The sequence below is a fragment of the Phoenix dactylifera genome, chromosome 1 (assembly GCF_051530095.1).
Source record: "Phoenix dactylifera cultivar Ajwa chromosome 1, Ajwa_hap1_PhDact_Kaust_v1.1, whole genome shotgun sequence".
NCBI classification, from domain to species: domain Eukaryota; kingdom Viridiplantae; phylum Streptophyta; class Magnoliopsida; order Arecales; family Arecaceae; genus Phoenix; species Phoenix dactylifera.
Window position 1 is genome coordinate 4,617,026 of NC_143190.1, and position 26,105 is coordinate 4,643,130.

General features: G+C 37.7%; 2 protein-coding genes across 19 annotated transcripts; one reads left to right on the forward strand and one right to left on the reverse strand.

The window, feature by feature from the left end:
• Nucleotides 1–1,793: 1,793 nt before the first annotated feature.
• LOC103717930 (uncharacterized) lies at nucleotides 1,794–3,456 on the forward strand. The gene is made up of 3 exons (XM_008806515.6): nucleotides 1,794–2,751; nucleotides 2,870–2,955; nucleotides 3,150–3,456. Exons 1-3 carry the CDS (start codon nucleotides 2,436–2,438, stop codon nucleotides 3,438–3,440), a joined length of 693 nt encoding a protein of 230 aa, XP_008804737.3. The 5' UTR covers nucleotides 1,794–2,435; the 3' UTR covers nucleotides 3,441–3,456.
• A 6,218-nt stretch (nucleotides 3,457–9,674) lies between these two features.
• On the reverse strand, nucleotides 9,675–25,829 carry LOC103717926 (uncharacterized). Of its 18 annotated transcripts, none has more exons than XR_015976275.1 (9): nucleotides 25,642–25,829; nucleotides 25,429–25,505; nucleotides 20,216–22,004; nucleotides 14,326–14,439; nucleotides 13,972–14,121; nucleotides 11,054–11,202; nucleotides 10,540–10,694; nucleotides 10,371–10,458; nucleotides 9,675–10,290 (listed from the first exon to the last, which is right to left on the reverse strand). XR_015976275.1 is itself a non-coding variant. In XM_088718150.1 (8 exons), exons 3-7 carry the CDS (start codon nucleotides 21,929–21,931, stop codon nucleotides 11,062–11,064), a joined length of 2,046 nt encoding a protein of 681 aa, XP_088574276.1. In that variant the 5' UTR covers nucleotides 21,932–22,004; nucleotides 25,429–25,505; nucleotides 25,642–25,782; the 3' UTR covers nucleotides 9,675–10,694; nucleotides 11,054–11,061. The 18 variants fall into 18 exon arrangements, 11 of the variants coding, with proteins under 11 accessions (XP_088574276.1, XP_088574263.1, XP_088574260.1 ...); XR_015976274.1 differs by adding an exon at nucleotides 25,123–25,237 and having other exon boundaries at nucleotides 9,675–10,458; nucleotides 25,642–25,782; XR_015976282.1 differs by lacking the exon at nucleotides 11,054–11,202.
• Nucleotides 25,830–26,105: the final 276 nt, after the last annotated feature.

Consider the following 26,105-nt stretch of genomic DNA (forward strand, 5'->3'; position numbering starts at 1 on the left):
GGTTGTTCAAGTCAAATGACTACAGGTTACCTAAGGTGCCAAATATGTTATTTAGCAATAAATAATACATGCAGTGCAATGGGGGACTATATCAAGTGCGTAAACGTGGACTAGAAGACATACAATTAAATCCATATTCCTCTATACAGGTTGGCACCATAAAATGTGAACCAAAATGAGAAAAAAGATGGTCAAAATAATGGCTCCAACTCAGCCAAAATTATTGAGGAGATGTTGGGAGACACCTTGAAATCCACAAGGAATCCACTAGGAACCTAATTATGAGCATCTCCTAATTACCTATGGGCACGTCTTCTACAGATAGCCCTTTTCTAGGGCCAGTCACCAAGAGACATTTTGTAGCCTGACCTGGATATGCTTGATATTAATATTCTAAGCTACCAATGTCTCATTGCCTTCAAACCATCCTGATGCAGTCATGATTGCTAACAAAATAAAACCAGAGATCGACATGAGGATGGAAAGAAGAATCTTAATTGAGCATGATAGTCAAAATATGGAATAAAACAAATACACCATCCACTGAAATATTTAATGAAAATATCAATCGTATATGATGCACAGAGAGTAAGAGGATACGTCACAAGTGTACATGTAATGAGAGAGAAAGACCATATTAGATCTCTAATTAATCAAGATGGAAAGAGTTTAAGGCTTATGTCATTACAGTATAGTATCTTTTACGGCTTTCTTTATATTCACTGGCATGAGTTCATGAATCTCTGCACACCGAGTACAGATGGCGTACGTTATAATTGCTACGCTTTATGATCCCTACGCGATTGGCCTCCTTTACGTTAGAAAAAAAAATCTCTATGCAGTAATGAATGGCAAATGTGTGGTTACACATACGGATTCCATGCATATTCACACATAAGTAGATGTGCTCCTAGTCGTGGTCATATTAAAAAAGCATGATGAGTTTGAAAATTTTGGCTATTTAAATTAATTTAACTAGGACTATTATGTTTATCCAATAATTTTTTTTGGAATGGGTGGAAACCAGAATTTTTAGTGCTAAGCCACTGTCATTCGGTGATTTATTAGGATTTGAAATGCTAACTTTAATTTCTAATGGTTCAAAAAAAAAAAAAATTACGATTTGGTTAGGAAGAGGGGAGAATTTTTCTAATTGACGCAATTTGAATCTCCCAAAAAGATTTTAAATAAAAGTAGAAAATTTGACGAAAATAAGGTACGGACCTCTTTTTCTTTTTTTGATGCATAAGAAACTAAGATACATAAACTCTATTTATATAAGTGAGATACCCTTGTACAAATCAAGATTGGATTCTTCTTCTAGTTCAAATAGAATTCAGCTTTTCCAAAATAAACATGATTAGTGAAAATAAATATGAAAATATAAAAATTTTAGGAAAGATAGATCTCAATTTCTTCATTGATTTTACCTTGAGTAGATCCACCAAATTCTTTCCAGATTAAAAGATGCAAAAAAAAAAAATATGTTTCACTGATCCTTTTTGGAGACCAAATTATAAAATTTAGACTTGATTGCTTAATTATCACATCCTTTAACATGGAGCTTCATGTCGCAAAGCTCGAAAACTTAAAATCATCTCAATCAAGCATCATTTGGCCAAGCTATGATCTCTGAAAGTTTAATACACGAGTCAGCATCTTGATGTGGTGGATCTCGTTTCTAAATTTTGTTCAATTCTACCAGCAGCAGCCAAAGTTTTACACATCGAGCCAAATGATCTTTCTGGAACAAAAAATAAGTTGAAAGAGTTTTAGGGAGGTTTCAGGAAAGACTAAGCATTTTTCACTAAAGTTTTGTCAAAGTAAATTTAAATTCTGCTAGAACCGGAGATATCACTTAATTTGGACGCATTAGGAAAAGAATCTTTACGAATTTTGGCTGGATCAGAAAGAAACACAGTAGTAAGATCCGTATGGATTATAATAAGTTGAGAGTCTACAAAGTGGAAAACTTTTAGCCTCAAATCTGCCTCTAGTGGAAGAACAATCTTTTGTTTCCAGTCGTTTTGTTCTTTCTTCGCCAGATATTTAGCCTGCACTCTTTGATCAAATGATCATGACCATCATAATTTTCATCATCCCATCAGTGGTTGAGAGGTGGATATATTCCTTATCATGCTTAATTAATATGTGGCTCTACTGCACAGCTGCAGTTGTCGACACCATGGGGCTCGTAATGAAAAGCTGGCATGGCCTGTAACTAGATTTCCCAACATAGTCATGCCCTGCACGTTTAGGTTGGAGCCCACATTCACGCATATATATATAACCTTAAAAGAAGAACGAAGAGAGAAAATAATGAGAACTTGGGATTTAAGGCAGGCTCAGCAACGACTCAACTGCAACCCCCCACCCCCCTCTTCTCTTCTTCTACATCCTCCTTGGCCTTTGATCCTTGGCATCCATCTGGGATCATGGGCAGATCAGTTAGCAGAAGGCTCACAAGTTTCTGCCTCAACCGGGCTGCCGTTGCGACTCGTGTCATCACCCGTTCCCCAAGGGCCAGGTCAAAGACTCTATCAGCCATGGTGGAGGCTGGCCCCAAGTCTTCAACGGATGCAGAGACGAATTCGAGCACTGGAGCTAAACTAGGGACCGTGCTCAGTAGGAGAATCATGGTTCTAGTAGACTCAAAACCAGAAGCAAAGGGAGCTTTGCAATGGGCACTCTCTCATGCGGTTCAGAGCCATGACACAGTAGTTCTTCTTGACGTCGTGAAGCTGAAACATGGTGAGTAGCTGGATATATATGATTTTTGATGGACAGATAGATGGTAGCAGATGTTCAGCAGCGTAGAAGGAAACTAATTAATTGTCTTACTCTCCTTTTCTTGTTGTACATATTGCAGGTAATCAATCTCAGAATGAATTGAATCCTAGGCGTCATGAACTGCTCTATGCTATGAAAAATATCTGTCAAGCTAGGAGACCAGAGGTAAACATCTTCCTCTTCATTCTCATCGACAGAAAGCTATAATAGTTTATGGTTTGGTGAGCTGTGAGTGAAGGGAATACAGTACACTTTCACAGCCAAGGCCTCATCATGCCAACCGCTTATCTCATGTTTTAAATATAGAGGTTGAAGATTAAAATATTCATTTCAGTAGTAATTAGTTGGCTTGTCAACAGGTTAAAGTTGAGCTCTCTTTAGCGGAAGGCAAGGAGCGAGGGCCAACCATCGTGGAGGAGGCCAGGAAACAAGAGGTTTCCCTTCTAGTCCTGGGGCAAAGGAAGCGTTCGGCGACATGGCGACTGGTGATGATGTGGGCCGGAAATAGGGTAAGAGGAGGAGGGGTGGTGGATTATTGCATCCAGAACGCTTCTTGCATGGCTCTGGCTGTCAGGAGGAAGAGTAGAAGGGCTGGCGGGGGATATCTAATTACAAGTAGGCGCCACAAAGATTTCTGGCTTCTAGCTTAAAGGGATTAATTGTTTGCTTCTGTTGTTCGAGCTGGGAATGTGGTGTTTACTCATGGTTAGAGAAGGCCATGGAAGATTGTGAGGGAACACATTCAAAGAGTTTTGAATGGATAAATACATGATTTTTTATTGAACTGAAACTCTCTATAAAAGCTACTTAAATAGAATTTTTTAACAACTTGATAGTTAATAATTAAACTCACTCAGCCCACTTCCAAGTCGTTGCACACACGCAGCCCACTTCATAATTTTGCTGACAAATTGCCCAACTAACAAGGACACATACTAGATAACTCCTAAAGACTCTCAACTACTTGACTCCATGATCTCACAACCAGTGGAACAAAAAAAAAAAAAAAAAGAAGTGCAAGGTTATCGCTGTCCACCTAGCCCATGTTTGAATTAATCTGCAGCATTCCCCCACTTAATTCAATGAGGGCTTCAATTCCCATCATGGATCAGAACTTGTTGAATTTATTTTCTGCTAACCTGAACATTAGTATTACAATATTGCAGCGCGCTCCCTTGTTCCTTTGGCAACCAACTTTAATAAAATGGTGTCGCATCTCTCTATGTTTGGTCCTACCTAGCTGGACTGGATTCTTGGACAATCCAATTGTAGACTTCTTGTCACAAAAGATCACAGTTGGCTCTTCTTGCTTAAGCTTTAAATCTTCCTAGGATTTTCCTCAACCAAACTGTATGGCATGCTATAGTTGTAGCGGCAATGTACTCAGCTTTCTATAGTTGATTGTCATGTCTCAGATTGGGAACATGATATGGCCGTGCTATTGCGGGATATTACCTACAATAACACGAAGCATGTAATAGAAAATTTTTATAAAATATATAGAATAATAAAATTAGTCTAAATATTTTTTATTTATTAAACCAAGAGATGCGGAAACATAGCATCTAAATCTAATAGTTGAATATTCAAAGCTATATATATTGCCCAAACTTGATAGTTATAAACTAAATTTATTAAAGCTATATATTTTCGTAATTGATAAAATATCACAGTTCGTATTTGTTACCAAGAGGGCCGTTTTTATTAGATACTAGCTCTAGGATGTCAATTGGCTTTCATTTTTAGAGGCGGTCATAACAATCTGAGAGCTCATAAAATATTTTATTTTTTTTTAAAATAATTTTTTTAAATCGTATATGAATAACATACTAAATGACTTTATAGAGTTCGCACACGATTCATTAATAATATTTAATCATAGGACTATCATAAAATCATTTTTATAAATCAACTATTTTTATAAAAGTTCATTATTCATAATTAGATCCTATTCGTGGGGCAAATCAGCTACACCTATTTAAAATCGTTTAAGAAAATATATTAATTGACATTAAACTATTTAACAAAAATATAAATATAAATTTAAAAAACTCTAAGGACACCGAAATTGATTTGAGCAGATTTCAAGTCCAAATTGGATAAATAAGTAGGAAAGATTTCTTTTTTAAAATTTTTTTAAAATTTTCTCTCTCCTCTTTTTTCTTCTCCTCTTTTCATTTTGCCTCTCTCTTTTATTTTTTCCCTCTTCGTCGCCCCTCCCCTCTTTTCTTTGGTGGAACGCCGGCGGGGGGGGGGGGGGGGGGGGGGGCGCAAGAGCCCGCCCCATCGAGGAACAGAGAAGGGGGAGGAGGCCCTTCGGGCCGATGGCGGTTGTGGCCGAAGGAGCAATCGGAGGTCCGACAGGTATATATATATATAGGGTCTAAATATGGTGAACCTTTGCCGGATTCCGGCCATTGCCAGGTCGATCGGAAAAGGGAAGAAAGAGGGAGGAGACGGGAGATCTTACCTTGGCTCCGACGAGGCGTTGCGACCACAATTCCAGCGGCACGAAGATAGGGCACAGTGAGGCCAAGCAGAGGAAGGAAGAAAGGAAGGGAGGGAGAGGAGAAGGGAGAAAGATGAAGAAGGAAGAAGATCTCGGTGGAGAAGTCGAAAGGGAGGAGGCTGAGTGTGGCCATGGAACAAGGGAAGAAATAGTGGGGAGGAGGCCACCGAATCCGGCTTCCTCATGATCGTCAGCGAGAAATCTCGCCGGAAAAGAAAAGCTTGGCCCCGGAATCATCGATTCCAGCTGGCCCTTCCCACTCTGGCATGAGATTTCCGGCCAGGCTATCGAGCCTCAACAGCCTGAGGCAGCCCTGCTTCTTTTGTCATCCACGCAATTAGCCCAGCCACCGGCTGTAAAAGCAACAAGATTATTAGGCTTGCCTTTCATATACCTAATGCCATAATTTTAAGTGCCTGAAATATATCTGAGAATTCTCTTAGCTACCCCAAAATGGTATTTTCGGTTGGACTGTGCATCAACCTAGAAATGAGACTTACAGCAAACGCAACATTTCATTTATGCCTGTCCTTGACGGCATTATTAATTCTGAGATATAATTTTATACTTGACTTTATTATTATTGGATAATAAAAGCATCTTATGAATTATTAGAGGTTAAAAATTAGCCCATTTTATGATGTCATGGCTTTCTCTCCACAACAAAATCAAAACCTACTTCTCCTCCTCATTCCCATCAAATAAACGAGGGGATCATTTCCGTTCATCAAACACTGTCGCATGTGAAGAACATATAGTTTGAAAGGCATGCATTTCTAGCATATCCGTATACATGAGCTATAAGTCTGTCCGACGCAGTGCACATTACTACTATCATTGGATATGGTCATTGCGATATGTATTTCGTGGAATTATTGGACCTGCTCCAACGAAGGATATGGGTGTCACAGTGTGAATCAAGCCTGGATTTAGGCAACCGATCCCCAACTCTTCTCTTATTTAATGCTCAGGGAGGATCTGGAAGGAGAGGGAGAGATGGAGCACCACCTCAGGAAGCTGATGCTGAAGGAGCCAAAGCTTAAAGACGACGATGACGACATCGAGGAGCTCTTAGAGTCTCTGCTGAAGAAGCTGAACCAGCTGGTGCATCTTTTTAAGAAGCTCGTTAAACTGGTCGAAAAGAGCAACCATTTGGTGCAGGTGTTCCTGACTGTGGTTCTTCCCTTGGCCCTGATCCTCCTCTACCTCTACCACCGCAGTTGCTTCAGAAAGGACTCCAATAAGAAGGCCTCTGAAGAGAAGTCATCCTCCTCGCCGGAGCAACACACCTCCAGTGAGAGGAGGACTTTGCTGTCCAAGTTAAAAGTGCATCTGGATTTAGAACCATAGTATTAATCTGAAGACTGCGTGTTTCCTCTTTACAATTTCATGTCATATATAGAATGTCTATTATTTTCTGTGGACTTGCTTCCGGTTCTCTCTTGTTATGTGTATGTCTTCCTTTTGGAACGATATATATGTTGGCTTGGGTTTAGATGTTTACTTCTATAACATTAAGGCTGTTCTCTATGTGAAATCAGAGAGCCTTGTGGTTTCATCTAAGTTCAAGGCCTGACGTTTTCTTCAGGCTAAAATCTAATCACAACTACCACGACCGGCTCGTAGTCAGCCTCTATGAACCCATGCTGCAATATCTCCTAGTTCACATAAGCTATAGGCTGAGTTTGCTCTCATATCATTTCTCACAACCCAGAACCTTATCCAAAATGGCTAGCCGGAATGTATTATTTGAATTGTTTGATCCTGTATAAATATGCAAGATCTACCTAGTGAATAACTGTTGTAGGACTAAACACTCTCGCACGGGTCTTGACATCATCACCTAAATCATAGAAGAAGATTGTGATCAGATGTGAGTGTCTTTTGTGATCATCTTCTACCAGACTTTTCTTCGGTAAAAGTAAAAATCCTATTGAACTTTTATCATTCTCCTCGGATTGCCCTTTTTTTCTTGTTGAAGTAAATTCTCCTTGGATTGTATTCCCTTCACCACTCCCTGATTTGGGGACAGTTATATATGGACAGGAAATGGTTAATGAACCCAACTTTTGATGTATTTACCAAAATTCATTCTCACATGGTGGTTCTCGTTGCACGCTGTCCTCACATTGGCACAAGGTGGGTACAAGGAAAAACAGGTTTTTGGCATTCTTCAGAATTTATCCACCAAATGAAAAGAATGAAAGAAACCAAGAGAAGTAGTGTGCACTTATTTTATCATATTTTAAGTAGGCAGGACCATGATAGTTAGAACGGAAAGAAAAGAAAAACATATGATTAGTCTCAACTGTGAGGATAACCCTCAGGATTCCAAAATTTACAGACTACTGCGTAATTTTATGATATAATGCTGAAGCATCTTCTTGGAACACATCGTTAAATTATTCAGTTGTTTACTTATCAAACCACGGAATTGGCCAATTTACCTCTAAGAAATTCCTAACATTTTTTTAAATTTCTCTTGGACTTGGGTGCCACGGATTCATTGATTTAGGGATTACGACAGTAAAATAGTGCTTAAGCACATCTTTAACATTGAAATGCTGAATGGTGATATATTTTTTGATTATGCCTTTTTTTTGTAGATTATGAACCATGATTTTATTGAATAAACTGTGCCAGTAAGTTATCTGAAACCACGAAAATTTTACCTAAAATTTGCAGGCCTTCTAGGATCATGCTGCAATACAACTAAAGGGCAGTTCTAATAGATTAGTGTCGAGAAGATGCTCTACATTAGGGTCCTAATCTCCACTATTAATGTATAAGGAGAATTTAATTGTATCTAGAAATTTGCTTTCAGGAGTTCCTGAAGTTGCTCCCAAGGAAGTGAAGTTCATACTATTATGGTGCCATTTTCTCTATTAGTTATCCAACAACAAAACAGCCTTCATGATTGCATCTGGCTTCCACAAGACTAATCCATGCCAAACAATCATATCTTATGGAACATGACATGTGCCCCCTGCCCTGGTTTCAAAGTTATATTATAGCACAAACTGTTTCATGCTTGTATCTAGAGGAGATGGCAAGGGTGAGATTCTGTAAGACTTGCAATTTGTTGCATATATAGGTCCTTTCTTTACATCTTGTGTATGCGCGAACACACACTCCCATGAGCGTAATATTTATAACAGAACCAAAAGTGATGTGGATCATCTAGAAAGCAGAATTCATTTATTTTATGAGAATATCCTCTATGAAATGGTTTCACAAGATTCAGCTAATTGTCTTGATATTGATATATAATTAAGAAATAAGAATTGATGTCACCATAGGATCTGTTGCAATTATTTTTAATATGGCTTTGGTCAGTTATCCACCTTGGCATCATTTTGGATAAAAAATGGTAATAGTGTTCCTCCCTTGACCAAGAATTTGTGTCCCTGGGAAGTACCACCATAATCTCATAAAAGATGATTCGATTTTATTCTATTCTAATAACTAATTGCAGAGTTGATTATTAAGAACTTTCAATTCATAGATGTGGTTCTCACTCCTATGAATGGGGATATTCTCAAAGTATAGGAGAACTGATTTGGATAAAAAAAACGAAGTGAATATATGGACCTTTCTTAAAGTTACAGAATGTTATTTACCTATTTATATATATATATATGAGTACTTATAGAATATTATATCATGACTATTTGATATAAAAATGTTATTTATGTAAATTGTATTTTATTATTGTTTATATTAATAAGGATTTTATGAAGTTTCCGGCTTGTCAATTGAAACCTCATAAAAAGACTTGGATTAATAGGTTGGCATTCCTCTTTTTGATGGTGGCGTTCTCATGGCATTTCTCAGGGAAAAAACCATCAAAAATTGATATGGTGTAGCTACTTAAAGAAATTACATAATACTGTCAATGTGATGATAGACATCAAAGTGAAATTTAGAAAAGCAAAACTGGACTAAATATGATCAGATTCAGCTGAAACTATAGAAATCTGGGTACCAATTATGGTTGGGTCTCAGCTGAAACCGATGCTATCAGCTGACTGAAACCTTCTTTTTCCCTCGAGGAAAAATTGGAAGCACTAAATGCGCTTATTCAGCTGAATAAAAGAACTAGGAAAACACAAAGCTAGTTAAAATAGGGGTTGAGAGAGGGACTCAGAGACTAGCATGCCACAACTTTCGTAACTGAGCTAGTAGGAACCCTCTCACATTTTTCAAACTTGAAACCTTTCGCATGTAACATTCACATGTGTGCTCTCACTCGTGTTTTCCAACACGATGAAGCCATGCAAGTTGGCAAGATACAGCATAAATTTATTAGCCAATTGGTGCAGCATGCTTCCCGGTAAGAATGTCGTTCCAGTTGGTCTTAAATAAGCGTCCTCTATTCCCTGAACTCTAGGTAATTCACAATTCCATTAGTTAATATAGTATTCACGAGTCCTAACAAAAACAGGAAACCAGGAGCCTACACAAATTCAATATTAATTTTGCAGACACTCCATGAAGAAGAAGAATGCTTGCCATAAGAAGCAGGACTCCTCAAAGTCCAGCCACTTCATCCAGGTTCATGAGTCCGTTTCACAGACCCAACCACCCGCCACTTGTGTGACTGGCGGTCTCACTAGTGTTACAAATGATTCAGCTGTGGCTGAAAGTCTTAGTTGTAGAGATGATTCACTTGTAGCTGAACGCTTGATGGAACGAGCACAGCTTTGGAAAGGAGGCAAAGATAAATAAATGACGGTCCTCAAAAAGTTTGCCTCATTGGAAAATTAGAAACAGAGTTCAGCCGCAGCAACAGCAGCAACAACTACAATCTGCTTCTCCGGCGAGGGATCATGATGGATTTGCCTCCCTTTGAAGGCCTCCTAGTCTTTGCGTCCCCTCATCAATTCCCAACTCTCCAACAGCTTTCATCTCTTCCCCCACTGCTATCCCTGTTAGATTTGTGACTGCCAAGCCGGCTGAAAGCTGATTAGCCTCCAGATAAGAAAATACACCTGTCTGGCAGAAAAGCAAGATCAGCTCGGCATTCTTCGTTCCACGTTTTGCTGGTTCTATGTTTCATCATCAAACTCACCAAGCCACTTTCCAAACCACCTTCTGCTCAGCCTCCAACATAGCTTTCTACCAACACAACTATTAGCCATTTGCATTTCTTCTTTTGCCTATCGTAATATGCAAAAGAACATTATGCACATTCGCCTCAATAACAATAGATCTTAACAAGATTGGTTCCGAACTGTCACCTTTCAGTAGAACTGGCAATTTCAGACAAATACGAGAAGAATGGGGAATAAACGATGAAGTTTGCCAAGACACATGTTGAACCTACATATGAATTCTGCAGTTGCAAAATTATGCAGGTCGGCTAAAGAACTCATGTATTGCTTGTTGTCTCTTCCTAAAAGGCAACAAAGGTCCCTTCATTAGAATTAAGCCAGGTTTGCAGTATTTACAAGACAAAAAATGACTAATTCATGCTGCCTTTGATCAAGAAACCTCCACGAATGAGAAAACCACAAAAAAGAAAAAAAAAGAACCTTAAATATGTATCAAGATGAAAATTCTAAAAACATCAGGTATTAAAATAACAGATACAAGATTCTTTCATTATAATCTTATATACGAGATTCGATGTGCATGTAGTCATCCGCTAGAGAAGAACCCGAAATAGAAGAGCAGCAGGCCCCCCACCACAACAGTGCTGGCACTTTGTCAGATGGCACCACACCGGTAAAAATGGCATTGTAAGATGTTTACCTATCCAATTATGCTACAGGCAGCAGCTGTTCTTTCAAACGTGAAATCAGTTTAAATGTTTCCTCTGCTTCAACCTGTTGACGAATATCAGTCCTTGACGCTCTGTCTGGATGGAATCTCAACAATGCTTGTTTATAGGCAGCATTAACCTGCCAGAAAACAAAGACTCAGGACTTAAGGGAGCGAAGAAACAACTACCACGACTCAAGAAAGACTCGAGGCGCAGCTGAGATAAGTTTGTCAAGAGATCTCTACTCTTGTCTGTTTCTTTGTTTCTATGGTTTGGTTTTTGCCAGTTCATCAGCAATAGGATTGAGTTGGCCACGACAAGACATGGGACTTTTGACTACAAACACAAGAACTGAAAAACTTTTAAGTGGAACCAAGCAAACCACAATCAGAGCCATGTCATGGTGTCTCGTGCATGCCACGTGCGTCATGTTATATTCGCACAGGACACCCAGAAAAAAAATATAAAAAACCTTTACCTTACCATAAACAAGTAGCACAAAAGCCTATGACAATCATACATTTGTGAATTTTACCAGTACTTCTCAATGTTTTATCTCTTGTTTTCTCTGATGATACTAGGGGTTTCTGTGTTTTTCCATCAGATTAAGCTCTTTTGCTAGAGGAAATGTGATGAAGCCTCATTAGGATTTAAGACTACACAATATAAACATGCTGCAAGTTTTGGGAACTATACAGCAATCTTCAACCTGTTTCACACAACTATACAGCAATCAGCATCTGATTTAAACACTGATCTACTGCTTAAAAGAAAATAATAGACGAAGTTGTTTCAGCTCTAAAAATCAGATGCGAAACAGTGGCAGATCTAATGGTTTTAATCGGATTATCCGATTAATAAAAAACTTGATGTAGGGCCCTTTTCCCCTCTTTCTCATTCTTCTATTGATTCTCTTTCTCTACAACTCCCCTCAACCTAGTTTCCTTGTTTTAAGGAAACTCAACCATGTTTTCTTTCTTTTCTGTGCTAAATACTTCAGTTAAACATCAGATATCCTGCTGATAATCAGATTTCTCCTCTTGTTGTTCCTAGCTACTTACTTTTCAATTTTTTATATTTTACCGTATATTTCTTAAAAGATCTGGAAAATATCTTATGATCCACAATCCAATCTAACCCTCCCTGCAATTTACCATCCGATCACAATCTTTACGACATTGGGCCCCTATCATCAATCATAGAGTTGACAAGAACTACCTTCGGCATAGTTTCCAAGATCTAGCCACAATATAAGACCTAAACCTCTTTAAAATCCAATCAAGATTGTTTCTCATTACATTAATACCATAAGATGCTTGACAAACACTGCCCATAGAATAAACAACAGAGAAAAATATCCTGTTGTGGAAGCAAAACAGCAAGAAAACTTGTGTACATACAAGTGAATGTCTTGATATCATATTCACCATATATGTCTTAACATGGTCAGGCTTTCAAGCTATCAAACTAAATCCATAAGCTTAAAATGAAAAGTTTCCTTAGACTACTAATAAGAGCCTTGCTAAAGTCATTGATCAAAAGAAGACGAAACATGTACACAATTTTAGCCACTTGGTTCTATTTTGTTTGGTTGGCTGGGAGTGGTCTATGTGCCAAAATAGTAGTTCAGTGCATCATACTCTCCAAAATAATTGTCAAAAGCAAGATGTATCCTTAAGGTGACAGGACCCCTATATCGCCTGAGGTGCTACGCACCACAAAGGCGCTCATCTGAAGAAATCAAGGTGCTAATTTGAAAAAGTTCAAATAAATATATTAAAAACATATACTATATGAAGACAATACAAGCATTATATGATTGGTTATTCAAGTTTCAATGTCAAAAATCATAATTGTCTTGTATACTAGATATCACATTTCACATCAGATCAGCATACCACTTTACATAACCATGTTTTTAAATAAAAACAAATAAAAAACAACCGAAACCTTTAGTAGCTTTAAAATTCAAATATAGATAGCAAAATACAACTTCCAAAAACATGTTCAATATTTCTAAACGAAACATAACACGAAAAAGCAATAAATAACATCCTAGAGTAGCCCTTCACTCCAATAAACCAAAATAACCCCACAAAGTAGAGCTAATAAAGCTCTAAAAGAATAGGAAAAAAAGGGAAAGGCAGAATACTACTGGACATTGTATAAGAACCTGTCTAAACAATAATGTGAACAAACAATATTGTGAATCAGTTTTTTCAGACTAAATTCTCTAATACCATAGAATTAGGTCACTATAAAGGGATATGAACATTTTAAGTTTTCATTAGCACTTAAAGTAATTTTAAGGTCGATAATCTAAATTTGAGGTTGATATGTACTTACAAAATAATGATAATAACGAGAATTGACACAGATTTATAAATTATCTACAATTTGGTATGCTAATAAATTTTAAAAAATAAATAAAGAAAGAAAAAACAAGAGTGACTTATAGATACACCAGAATTTCTCAGAATATGAACACATATGGACTCTAAGAAAAGATGATTACTGTCTAAGAAATGATCTCCAAGTGTTCCAATGGATATGCTTTATGTTTCTTAGGCATGACACTATCAATTTGACTGCTGGAGATTATGGTGAACAGTTTGTAAGATTTAAAAAAATTTTCTTACAAATTCAAGATTCTTCATAAACTAAAAACCCTTCTTCAAAAAACCAAATGGATTTTCCTAGGTGTCTGATACCAATACATCAACTAGGTGGAAAAGTGACAACCAGAACCATCACAAGAACCTAATAATCATTGAGTAATGACAAAAAAAATCCATAAATTACATCTCTGCCTTCTACATTTTCAAGACATATTACTAAAAGCATTTATCTAATATGATCGGAAAATCTCTAGTTAAATATTTCAATCATAACAAAATATGTAACACACCTCACATGATAAGGGAAAAAGACCCCCTTCAACATGGATGCCTAATCCACGCAAAAGAGAAGCCATGTCTCTGTATCTCCCTTCCATTTTGTCAAGCTCCTTCCTTACTTCAGCACGAAGCTTTTCTTTCAGATGTATAATTTCCTCATCCTAAAATTAGCATGTACAATATTGAAAACCAGCAAAAGAACATAAAAGGGAAGCAGCGGCAAAAAATGAATTGTTGCATCCTATTTAGCAACTTACCAAGGACAAGATTAACAAATCAAATAAATAGGTTATACATGAAAAGAAATAAGAAACATGAAAGATAGTAGTACTCGTACAAGGTCATGGTAAATAGTATTTCCAAACCTTTTTTTGCGATTCCCGAATTTCTTCTAGACGCTGCTTTTGCCTCTTCTCCATTTCCATTAGACGCGAATTTTCAGCCTTTCTTTTCTTCCGCAACCTTTGTGCTTCTTCTGCCTGCAAAAGGCAACAAGATCAGTTAAAATCAAGCAGAACGGTAAGTACAGACTAATTAAATAATGAAAGAGGTAACAATCTCAAAGTGATAGAAAACACAAGGATAGCACCTCTCCCTTTACAATTTTGATCTTTATGATCATGCTTTGATCACTACTAGGGCATAGCTCTTCCCCTTTTTTGAACTTCTCTCTTTTGGACCCCCTCAACCCTTTTTTCTCTACACATGAACTAGAAAAGGCTCACTCATGGACACAACCATGATCAGCAACTCTTAATTTCAATTATTTCAGTTAAGTTTGACACATCACTATAAACTATTTGCAGCTGTCCGTAATTTATCTCTTCAAAATATATGTCATAGATGAGGTACTAATTGATTGTCTTCTTATTCAGAAAATGGTCTTGAATGAAGTGGCATTTTTCTCTAAAGACCATTAACACAATTTTTGCAGATTTCGGTTTCAAACATCACATGACATCATCCCCTCGCCCTTGATTCCCTTGCAGGGCTGCAAAGAAGCCCAAGATTGAATTGTTCAGGCTTGACTTGCCATATCAAAGGATGGTATCAGATTGAACCCAAGCTTGAGCCAAGCTGAGTTAAAAATTTACAAGCTTGGCTAAGGAACTCATACGAGCTTATAATCAAACTGAAACTAGCTTCCAGCTGCGTGTTAGTCTGGGACTATTCGAGCTTAGACTTTTATGAAGCCTTAATGTGAAGCTTGAGTTTGGGCTGCTCCTGGTCAAACAAGGTTAAACAAGCTCCATGCTCAAGTTGTTTATGAAGAGCTTGCCCTATTTGTTGACACACAGTCAGAGTAGAAATCAAAATATAACTTCATTATTTCAACGCCCATGTTGGTGTACTTAGCGATAGAATGATCTTCTCTAACATATGGAACAAGCTTTCTTCATACACAGAATGAGCTTTCTACAAACACACCTTGTAAAATAAATGGTGATACAAAATGCAATAACACGGCCATATATGTTCATTTCATTAAGGGACACATATTCCAACATGTCCAAAACATTTCTCACGATTTCAATTTGCAAACCTAAGCTTTCTCATCTAACTCTTTGAACATTCAATTTCAAAATGAAACCAGCATCTGCACTGCTTACAAGTGCTTCCACATTATCACACATTCTTATACCATCTTATTTGATTCATATAATATTCCTCAAACATGAAATTTTTCTGTTCCTTTTAATGTACTTCTCTTGTTGTGGCATACTTCTCTTGTTGTACTGCACTACAACTTAAGCACTGCCATAATAGTCACACTCACCATATGTCCATGAGCCCTCTTTAATGCCACAACATTCTAATCCATACAACCTTATTTTTGTCTTAGGAAATTTCTCTTACACCTCAAAGGCTTATACAACAATCTCATAATAGAGAGGAAATATGGTTATATAACTACCTATTTCAAATAAATTTCTGTCATCACCTTATGGATAGATATAGGAAGATTGTGGAAAGACTCTTTCACTAAAGTAGCACAAGCACATTGTTAAAAGCGCACCTAGGGCACGCCTAACGCACACAGCACAACCTAGCACAACCTCAACATCTCACCTATCTCAAAATTTGGTAATTTTATCTAGATAAACAAAAAACACACTATATGTGCACCTTGCTAAGGCGCAAAAAGGGTGTCCATTTGTGATTGTGCATGTTGTGTGGGTCTGCATATGGCTATGGATGGTTATAGCGGTGCTATGTCTGTGGTGTTCTATAATGACTATTGGTGTGGATGTGTTGCATGTTTGTATTTGCATTTTCGTGACTGTTTGCGGATGTGGCTAGAATTAAATTTTGTATTTGCATGTCAACCTTAGGTGCAAGAATTGAGGGCAGATGCAGAGTGGGTACAAGTGCAGGCGCATGAAAGTAGATATCTTAGAATCATTTTAGTAAGAAAAGACTTAAGAACTGGGTGATCGATAAAGATTAAGAGAAAATTCCAAACCCAGTGATTCCAACCACTAAGATTAGGATTTGTGTGGCATTTGTGTTATTTTTATTGTTTGATATGTCTAATACAAAGATAGACATGCGCAAAGGCACGTGCACACACATGTGAGCCTCGCTTTCTTTGGGCCTCATGCTTACGCTGTGCCTAGGTATCCTTGAGCCTTTAATAACTTTGCCATAGATGTCACTGAAGGTAGGTGATGAAGTGGTGATTATGAGCATTTACATCTAACCCACCAAGAAAATGCATCATTTTCTATGTTCACTAAAAGGATCATGAATCAAGCTGATTGAATGCATAATTCTGCATGTTAAGAAGTTGTTAAATGGTAGTAGGCACCTTGTTTGCAATTTAAAATTAAGCCACAAGTTGAACAAGTTTTACTTCAAACCAAGGTTCACTAGACCGGTACCGAAGGGATACCAGCCGGCGACCAGTTCAACATGGTACAGTCCATATCACGCTGTTCCGAGGTGTACCGACATACGGAGAGTCGGAGAGGGAGGGGGGAGAGGGAGAAGGAAGAGAGCGAGAGAGAGGGAGAGAGAAAAAGAGAGGGAGGAAGGGAGGGAAGGAAAGGGAGAGGAAGGGGGGAGAGAATACCATGGTCCACAACTAGGGAGAAGGACAGCAGCCATCGACAAGGAGACGAAACCCTAAGGGAGTGAATCTAGTGTTTTCTCTTTGTTCTCCATTGAGAGAGAGAGAAAGGAGGGAAGGGAGAGGAAGGAGGATTTACTGGTGAATGAGAGAAGCAGCATCGATGCCATCACACCCTCAAACAGGGGAGTGTGCCATCGCTCTCTCGAAGCATCGCGAGACCAAGAGCCCTCATATACCCCACAAGAAGAAAAAAGAGAACCATTGCTCTCTCAAACCGTCTCTCTCTCGAATCATCACTCCTTAAACATTTCAAATGTAATAGCTGAACCGTGCCAATATCTGACCAATCCAATTCGGTATGCTCCGAACGGCTGGTTTGGCACCAGTTCAACAATCCTTGCTTCAAATTATTGACAATAAAATGTTTCAAAAAAAATATCCATAATTACTTCATCAAAACATGACAAAACTTGTAAAAGAATCTACATGTTTGATTTTCACAATCATAATATAGTTCTTTTTAGATAAGATCCCGTAGTCCAGACTTAGATTGTCAATTCTTTATATGTTACAACATCTAAAGGCGAGGAGGACCCAACCAGACAAAACATCACACCTAGACTGCAAATATTAGGATCAACTTGACCATTCCAGAGGGTAGAGTTTCTAAAGTAGATATGAACATTAAACATCACACACACACACACAGGTTTAGGGTCCTAAACAAGAAAAATACCAAGGTAGAGAGGAAGGGAAACTACAACATAGAAGCAAAAGGACATGGTTTATGCAATATGCTGAACAAGTATCTTTTAATAAGATGGGTGCTAATGTAAAGTTAATTTTTCAACGGCAGGTGCATTACCATGCATAGTTATGCTAACTTGCATTAAAAAGAGGAATATAAAGAATAATAATGACATGGACAAATTAAGATCAGAAAAGACATATTTGAGGATAAGTTAGATGCAACAGAAAATTATGTAGATGATAAAGGAAACCCAATTATAAAAGAATTTAAAGATGACACAGGTTTCTTCTATATATCATTTTTAAGGGCAATTATAATCTTTCAAGAGCTTAACACTCATGTTAATTAAAAGGGGGAAAAACAGAGAGAAAATACTACACCACCAGATGAAAAGGGAACAAGAAAGGAGGGGAGAAAGATATAGAGAAATTCAGCAGAAGCTCAAGTGACAGCACTTGTAAAGTATATTTTTCAGAAGAAAATGTGGTGTGCATCATGAATGTACACGAGAACAATGCCCCATTTTCCTATTCAGTTGGCAGAAAACACAACTCTAGATAGTAGAAAATGTACTAATAAAAAAATCAGAAAAAAAGACTACGCCAAGAAAATTTTATGACCCAAGACATAGGTGATGATCCAGTAGTTGATAGTCAACATTCAATACTGATCACATAAAGAAATACATGCCACTTTTGTACCCTGCAAACCATTGTGCAAGTTAACATGAGCCAGAATATGGATCAAACATATGAACTCCAATTACATTGTGCTTGTAGTGCCACTAGGTTATACCAGTAGGTGCTGTTTTGCAACATGCAACATTAATAAATGACATTTAATTCCATACCCTTCAATTTTACCCATGCCAGTAGGTTCCTTAGAAATTTTACCTATACTCCTCAATTTTGATCACCCTTTTACGTTTAGTCTCAGGCCTTCTACACACTTGAGCACAATTATGTACAAAACAGTCAACTATATTCAGAAACAGGCATAACTATATGCAAGACATTAAACGGATCCAACATAAAATAGTAAAGTGAAAGGATTAAACATAAAATGCTAGTTAACCAAAGAACTGGGTACTATGTTCCCCTAATTAATAATAAAACCAATTAAATCTAAACACTATATTAAAGCACCAACATTTCCCTATTTTTTCATTCCAAAAATGCCCTTATTTGTTTTTACTGTTTATTTTCATGACTTTTTTTAATAGAAATTACAAGGTTACTTGAATAAAAGTATATAAGATTTTCCTGTTTGGATGTGGTTTCATCTTCAATTGTGATCTTGCCCTTGATCTATAGTCATATACAAGGTTCTATAATCTAATTTTACTTACTATAGAAATACTATTTTTTCTTTTTTCTTACAAAAAAGAGAGAGTTCTAAAGCCTATCCTAGAAGGGTTGAGTCTCAAACTAGATTTGAGAGTCTCAGTGCAGTAACTTAGACTGAGCAAAGTCTATGCAACCAGCACAATAATATATCACGAGTTCTAGATTTTTCATCACAACCCATCATCTCTCTCAAATTCTATTTTCCCACCTGTCTTTTCTCAGTTCTCATACTTTGCATGGAACCCATGCTTTTAATCTAGCCAGTCATGCAAGCTCAGGATTTCACACCTTTCACAAGAGATTGCATTACTTAAAAATCATTGCCCCAGAGCTTTTTCATAAAAAGGCAATCTTTGTCATTCCTCTAACGCATGAAACTAATCAACTTCAGCTTTTTTATCATTATAGGAGTATTGGTTACAGGCAAGAAAATATCCCCACCAAACCATTGATAACTATTGTCAATGATGCGAGAGGATTGAGAGGTCTTCATAAATTGCTTTAGACTTATAGATACTCTTAACTAATTCTGTGATTTAATTATTGATATTTTAAAATAAATATTTTAAATCATTTCAATTGGTATGTTTTCAACATACTTATGTTTCTAAGTCATAAATCATTACCTTTCTTTGGATGTGCATTAGCATGTGCAATATACCAAGTCATAAAAAAGACAGCAATAGTTTCTACTTTTGATCATGCAGATCTGCTCTTGCTTCAATTATCACATAAATAGGAAAGTCTGACAAAAACAAGGAACAGAACAAATGGTCCAACATCAATAATACTTTGAAGTTACGTTGTGAACAGATATAAACATGCATTCTCAATATTTTCACTTTCCTATAAAGGTTTTGGCACTCTCATGGAGCACTTCAGGACGAAATATTTGCCATTAATTACCCAAAAGAGCTCAGGATAGATGAACACATGACAACATTTGCATTTGGCTTGGAGGTAACACTAAAAACCTGGTTGTTCTAACAAATTGATGCAGACAAAAATTAACCATATCCAGAAATATAAGACATAAAACCAAGTTAACATGAAACTGATGTTTTTTTTATAAGTACATGTTAAACCTGAATCTGTAGCACCCGCTGCCTGGATGCCCATTCTTCTTCATCAGCATGTCTATACTCATCAGATTCCTTGTGCTTTTCGCGTTCCCAAATTAGACCATTCTGAATATGAGATAAGTCAGGTCTCCTATATAAGGGGCATATCCCAGTTGCTCCACTTTCTGCATGAGGATTGCAAATTGGTTCTTCAAGAGTGCCTTCCTTGCTATGACAGAAGCTCTGATTTCCAAAATCATTTTGTGGTTTATCTGTTGATTGGTCATTGAACAGAACAGTTCGTTCAGGATATAACTTCTCTTTCACTTGAGCAGCGAGTTCATGATTGACAACAAAATCATGCGACGATTGGGTCTGACATGAAGGTTGTTCTCCAGGGCTATGTTCCTTCTTGTCCTCTTTCTCCTGAGCAGCAATTTCATGACTAATAACAGGGTCAACTGGTGATTGGGTGTGACGTGAAGGTTGTTCTTCAGAGGCATGCTCCTTCCTGTCCTGTAAACCAACACTATCAGAAAATAGAGCATTACCATCGCTAGCTTTGTGTGGAATTACAGAATAAGGACTCACTGCATCCTGGAACATGGTTCCACCCCTAAGTTCAGCTGTACCATAACAAGTTTCTACAGGAATTTGTTTGTCTTTATCCAGAAAATCAAAATCCTCATCCCTAACATGTATGGAATCTTCCATTTCGAAGTCCCGAAAACGGTTACTTTTACGATTAAAGTAGGTTTCATCAGAGGACTGTGCTCTGTGTGAACATTCCTCTGAAATCAGTTCTTCCTTCTGAAAACCAGGCCCATCATGACTTATGCCAGAAGGAACTGTATTTGCAGCAGAGTTGTTCTCCTTAATACCCTGAAGAGAATCTTCAGTCAGTTCGTCAGCATTAGCCATCCTAGAAGAAGAGTTCTTTCCATTACTTGAACTGCTTGGACCACATTCGCCAGGTACTTCTCCAAAATGCTTTGAGTATTCCTTGTCAGACTCATTTATACTTTCTACATTAACCATATTTTGAGTGGCTTGATCTGACTGAAATCCAGGATCAGCACTAGATCCTGAAGCACTAGCCTGATCCTCTGAACCAAATTGGCTCCTCTGTGACATTTTTCGCCTCAAAGCAGCTCTTTCCCACTGTTCACGGATCTCACCAGAGATATCTTCCATAATCTCACAATCAGAGCTGTCACTTTCCAAACTGTTTCCTTCAGAAGTGCAAAATCCAGAACTACCACTATCAGATGCACCACTGTCTGAGGCAGGATCTAGACCATAACGATTTCTAGAAGAACCACATTTAGGGTGCATTTTCACTTTTCCAGTAAATTTAGATGGGAAAGTTCTCTCTCCAACAAAAATTAGGCATTCATCACAATCTGATTCTTCAGACAATGGAGAATTGCTGGAGAAGGGGCGAAAAGTGCTGCTTGTGGCAGCATAATGTGCATTACTAATATTTTTATCAATACCTTCCTCTTCATCATCAATACTAATCACACTAGCACAACTATCTCTTTTTTTTGCCCTAAAACATCTAGACTTCTGATGGGAACTCTCTGGAACTTCAATGATGACCACATCACTTTTACCTTTGTCAACATCAATGATCTCCACATTCTCAACAGTGCCTTTGCTTTTGCACCTTTCAAGAGTTCTCTTTCCAGGCAGAGTTCTTGGTTGGGAATCACCCCTTGACATTCTATATGATCGCATGCTATAGTGCACAGAGAATATATAGGAATGTCATGAACCAATTATCTAAGAAAATTTTGATCACTGAAAGTTTCTGCATCACAGTTAAAATATTATCAGGAAACCAAATTTAAATCATTTGAAATTAAATTTTGCAAAAATTTAATCATCTGATTGTATCCACTTTCTACTTTTTTCATCTGCCAAAATTCAATCATCAAAAACTATATGTATCAACAACAGAGACAAACCAATAATCCATCCTGTCAATAGTCAAACAAAGAATATGCATCTAGCATTATTTAGAAACATAAGAGCTGATGTAGAATTGATACTGCCATCTGAGGAAACTACAACGACATGATTGCCAAAAGACATGGGAATCATGCATGCAAACTCCCAGAAGAAAACCAGTTCCAATCAACACATATGCATACCAACCCTCATGAACATCAGGGATAGTGTATATAAACTAGTTGAGTTGATAGGAAATGAGCTACTTCAGCAAAGAGTTTCAAAATAAAAGACAAATTTAAAAGGTTTTGCCTTCATCTAAAAGAAAAGGCTTTTCTACCACATTTTCTTCAACCAAACCTATCCAACATAGGAAGCAAAAAACTGGTGGACTAAACTGGAGATGACAGCTAGTGATTGGAAGAACTTGTTTTCACCATACTGCAACAAAAAAGGAGAGGGAAGTAGATAGAGGGCATGAACCTTCAATTCAAAAGGGGGGAATGGGGGAAACCATAAAGTGGAATCCAACAAAGATAATGGTGGAAACTAATAAAATCAATATTCACAATTGTTTGTCAAAATATATTCCAAAAATTAACATGCTCAAAAAGAGAAAACAAACATTTTTTCTTTTAAGAAACAACGAACTTTACATTTGATATCAGACATGTAATTTCAGGTGTAAAGGAAAGGCAAATGCAGTCAACTACCAAACTATACCGGCCCATTGTTTCCAAAACGAATATCATACTACAATAATAAATTTACTTATAAAGGGAAACCACAGCAAACTAGATACAAGAAAGAAAATATTACATTAATAAAATAAAAAAGGGGAAAGAGATTTGCTTTTCCCTTTTCATTTACCAAGTTTTTTTTACTTTTAATCTCCAGCTGATAAAGAAGAAAACATTTTGGACCCCTGGACCAGGTAAACCAAAACAAGGGTTGTGTCAATCAAGAATTAATGTGTTAGAGACCAGCGATTCATTTACGGATATATATAAATGTCATCATGACAACAAAATGATATCTTGATAAAGATTTATAAAATTTTAAAGCTTTCAGAATGTTTTCCCTTCCAATTTTCACCTTTACCATTAGTCAAAAAATAGTGCATAATATAAATAGCGGATTCTTGTAAGTGCGGGAGATAAAGTGGGTCTCTCAAAATTTAAACAATCTGAACATGGAAACATCCAGGAAGTGGGTGTGGAATTATGAATTAAAGAATACTATATAACTGAAGTTTTAAAGTATCTGGCATAACAGCATCACATCAACTGCTACATGTTATTTGAAGTCCCAATCAGTCAGGAGTCAGTACAATACAGACACTGTGTATCTTTGCATGAGGGTGGTTTTTTTATACTGTGTCAGTGGAGTCCTTGTCAAATAGCCCAGGGGACCCTGGTGATAAACTTTAGTATAGCCTAAGTGATAGCCCAGGTGATCAGGTAAGAAACAAATTAATTCATACATTCAAATATCTCAATTTTTTATTAGAATTTGCAATGTTCTCAACAAACTATCAATAGTGTTTGATCCAAAGACATGTTAGCAATGGTAAAATAGAAACTAACGGTAAAAGAAATAATAGCAAGCTATAGAAATCATATCAATATTGCTAGTATAACAACAGTAGTCTTGCTAGTATGTTACTACATACTACCATGATCATAGAAGCAATACTAGTATGTTAAAAATTACTAGCATGATAATAATAATAAGACTAGTATGTTATTACAATATAAAAAAGAGATTGACTACGCTACACTCGAGTGTAGCAAGCCCCAAATCCAGTTGGCCTATCTGCCATCCGTTCGGCGCAGATCATGAGGAATCCAAAGCTCTCCCATTAGCCGTTAACTGCTGTCACCCCAAAAAATGAATAATTAATACAGGACAGGACATGCCTCCCAAACCTCGCCCACACACTCTTCTGGTCCTCTCGCTCTCTCTCACTCTCTTTCCATTACAACAACTGCATCATCATTCAAGAAAAAAAGGGAGGAGTCATTGATTACGGGGACCCATGCCCATCTAGGCTCTCTCCTCCTTTATTGGACATCCACTCCAAAATAAATACAAATATCCAAGGATAAGCACCTAATCTGCAGCAATGAGCACAAATACCAAAGAAATAAACAAAAACTTGAGTACCCACCCTCGGTCAAGTTAGGGCTCACTCATAGTAAACAACAACATTGGAGGATAAACACAAAGTTTAGAGGGAATAAATGCTAATTAGTCAAAATAAATACAAACCTGCTCAGAGTAAACAAAAACAGGCAAGCAATAAACAGAAAACTGCATAGATGCTCCGACTTACTTGCATTCCTCTCTAGAAATAAACAGAAACTCCTAAGAAATAAGCACTAACTACTCCAAAAGAAGTAAAAACCTCTCAGGATAAACACCTAGTCTGCAGCAATAAACATAAACCTAGTCTCTAAGGATCGTCCAATGGATCAAAAATGGAGTGGACATCCCAGATGGATGTGGGTCCCGGTAATTAATGACTCCTCTATTTTTTGAATGCCATGGCAGCTGCTGTGATAGAGAAACAGTGTGTGAGAGAGAGGGAGAGGGTCGGCAGAGCACGCCGGTGACTATACCGAGGGACGAGCACAAGCATGGGTGGCGTGTTCCATCTCGTCTCATTAATTATTCTTTTTTTTTTTGTTTTTTTTTTTTTTGAACGGCAGCAGATAACGGCTCATAAGAGAGCTTTGGATTCCTCACAACTCATGTTGAACAGATGGCAGACACACCGACCAGAATTGGGGCTTGCTACGCTCGAGCATAGCTTAGCCGATCTCATAAAAAGAATATGAAACAATATACAATACAAGATAAAAAACATAAGGAGAAATTAAACAATTAAGTTGTCATTTTCCTAAAACAGATTACAATGAGACACGACAAAAAGAATAGAAAGCCACCGTAAAACTGAAAATTCCAGATCCATTTACCTGATTCAAACACATATCTTTAAATTCCCAATCGAAATCAACCTAAAATATCGAAAAGAAGCCATGATAAAAATAACCCATCACCAATCAGTAGACCAGATATGAAGACCTATACCTAGCAGTGAGAAAACATATCAAGATATATCCTCTCCATGATATCAATTAAAACTCCAAAATAGAAACTGAAACGCAAAAAAAATCAAAAAAAAAAAAAGCGCAGGAACAGAGAAAGGGAGGAACAATATCACTGATTATTAATTTTCATTTCTTTGGGGTGGGAAACAAGGGGCGAGCCCCTGGAATTACTCTGTTTTCGCTTTTCCTTTTTGATTGGAAACAGGGGGGCAGCCCCGACGATTTGAAGCCTCTAACCCCACAGGCATCTGGCCGAACACCATATACATGACCAACAAAAAATTCCCAAAATTTCTCTCAGCGGAAAACAGGACAAAAATTAAAAAAAAAAAAACAACGACCAAGAGAGGGGGAGGCAGAGGGAGAAAGACACGGAGGAGTTACCTTGCGGCATCTGGGATCCTCGCCGATCTCCGCTGGCCTTTGTTGGACTCGAGACGCGGTCGAGAAACGAAGCCCTTTTCTTGCCCTAGGAGCGGAGAGGCCAGAGGGGTAAAAAAAAAACTGCGAGGCGCGGGAGGACGGGATCCCGTCGTTGATAGCCTTCAACTTAAAGCCCTCCTCTATTTTCCGTTCTCTTTTTGACCTTTCCATTATTTAGTCGCCGGTAAACGGCGGTTGAGCCAAGCCCGTTAGGCACGGATGATCGGGTTCTTCAACGGACCGGGCTGGGAGAGCGGCAAACGAAATGTAACCGGGCGGCAATTTTTACATATCGGTGTCGGTGGTTGGGGATGCCCGATACCGCTACAAACCTACCTATATTTTCTTGCCAAAGATTAGTTCAAACAAATTGGTAGCTGTGAGTTGTCCAAAGCATGAGTAAAGTAAAGGAGCAGGTGGAGGCT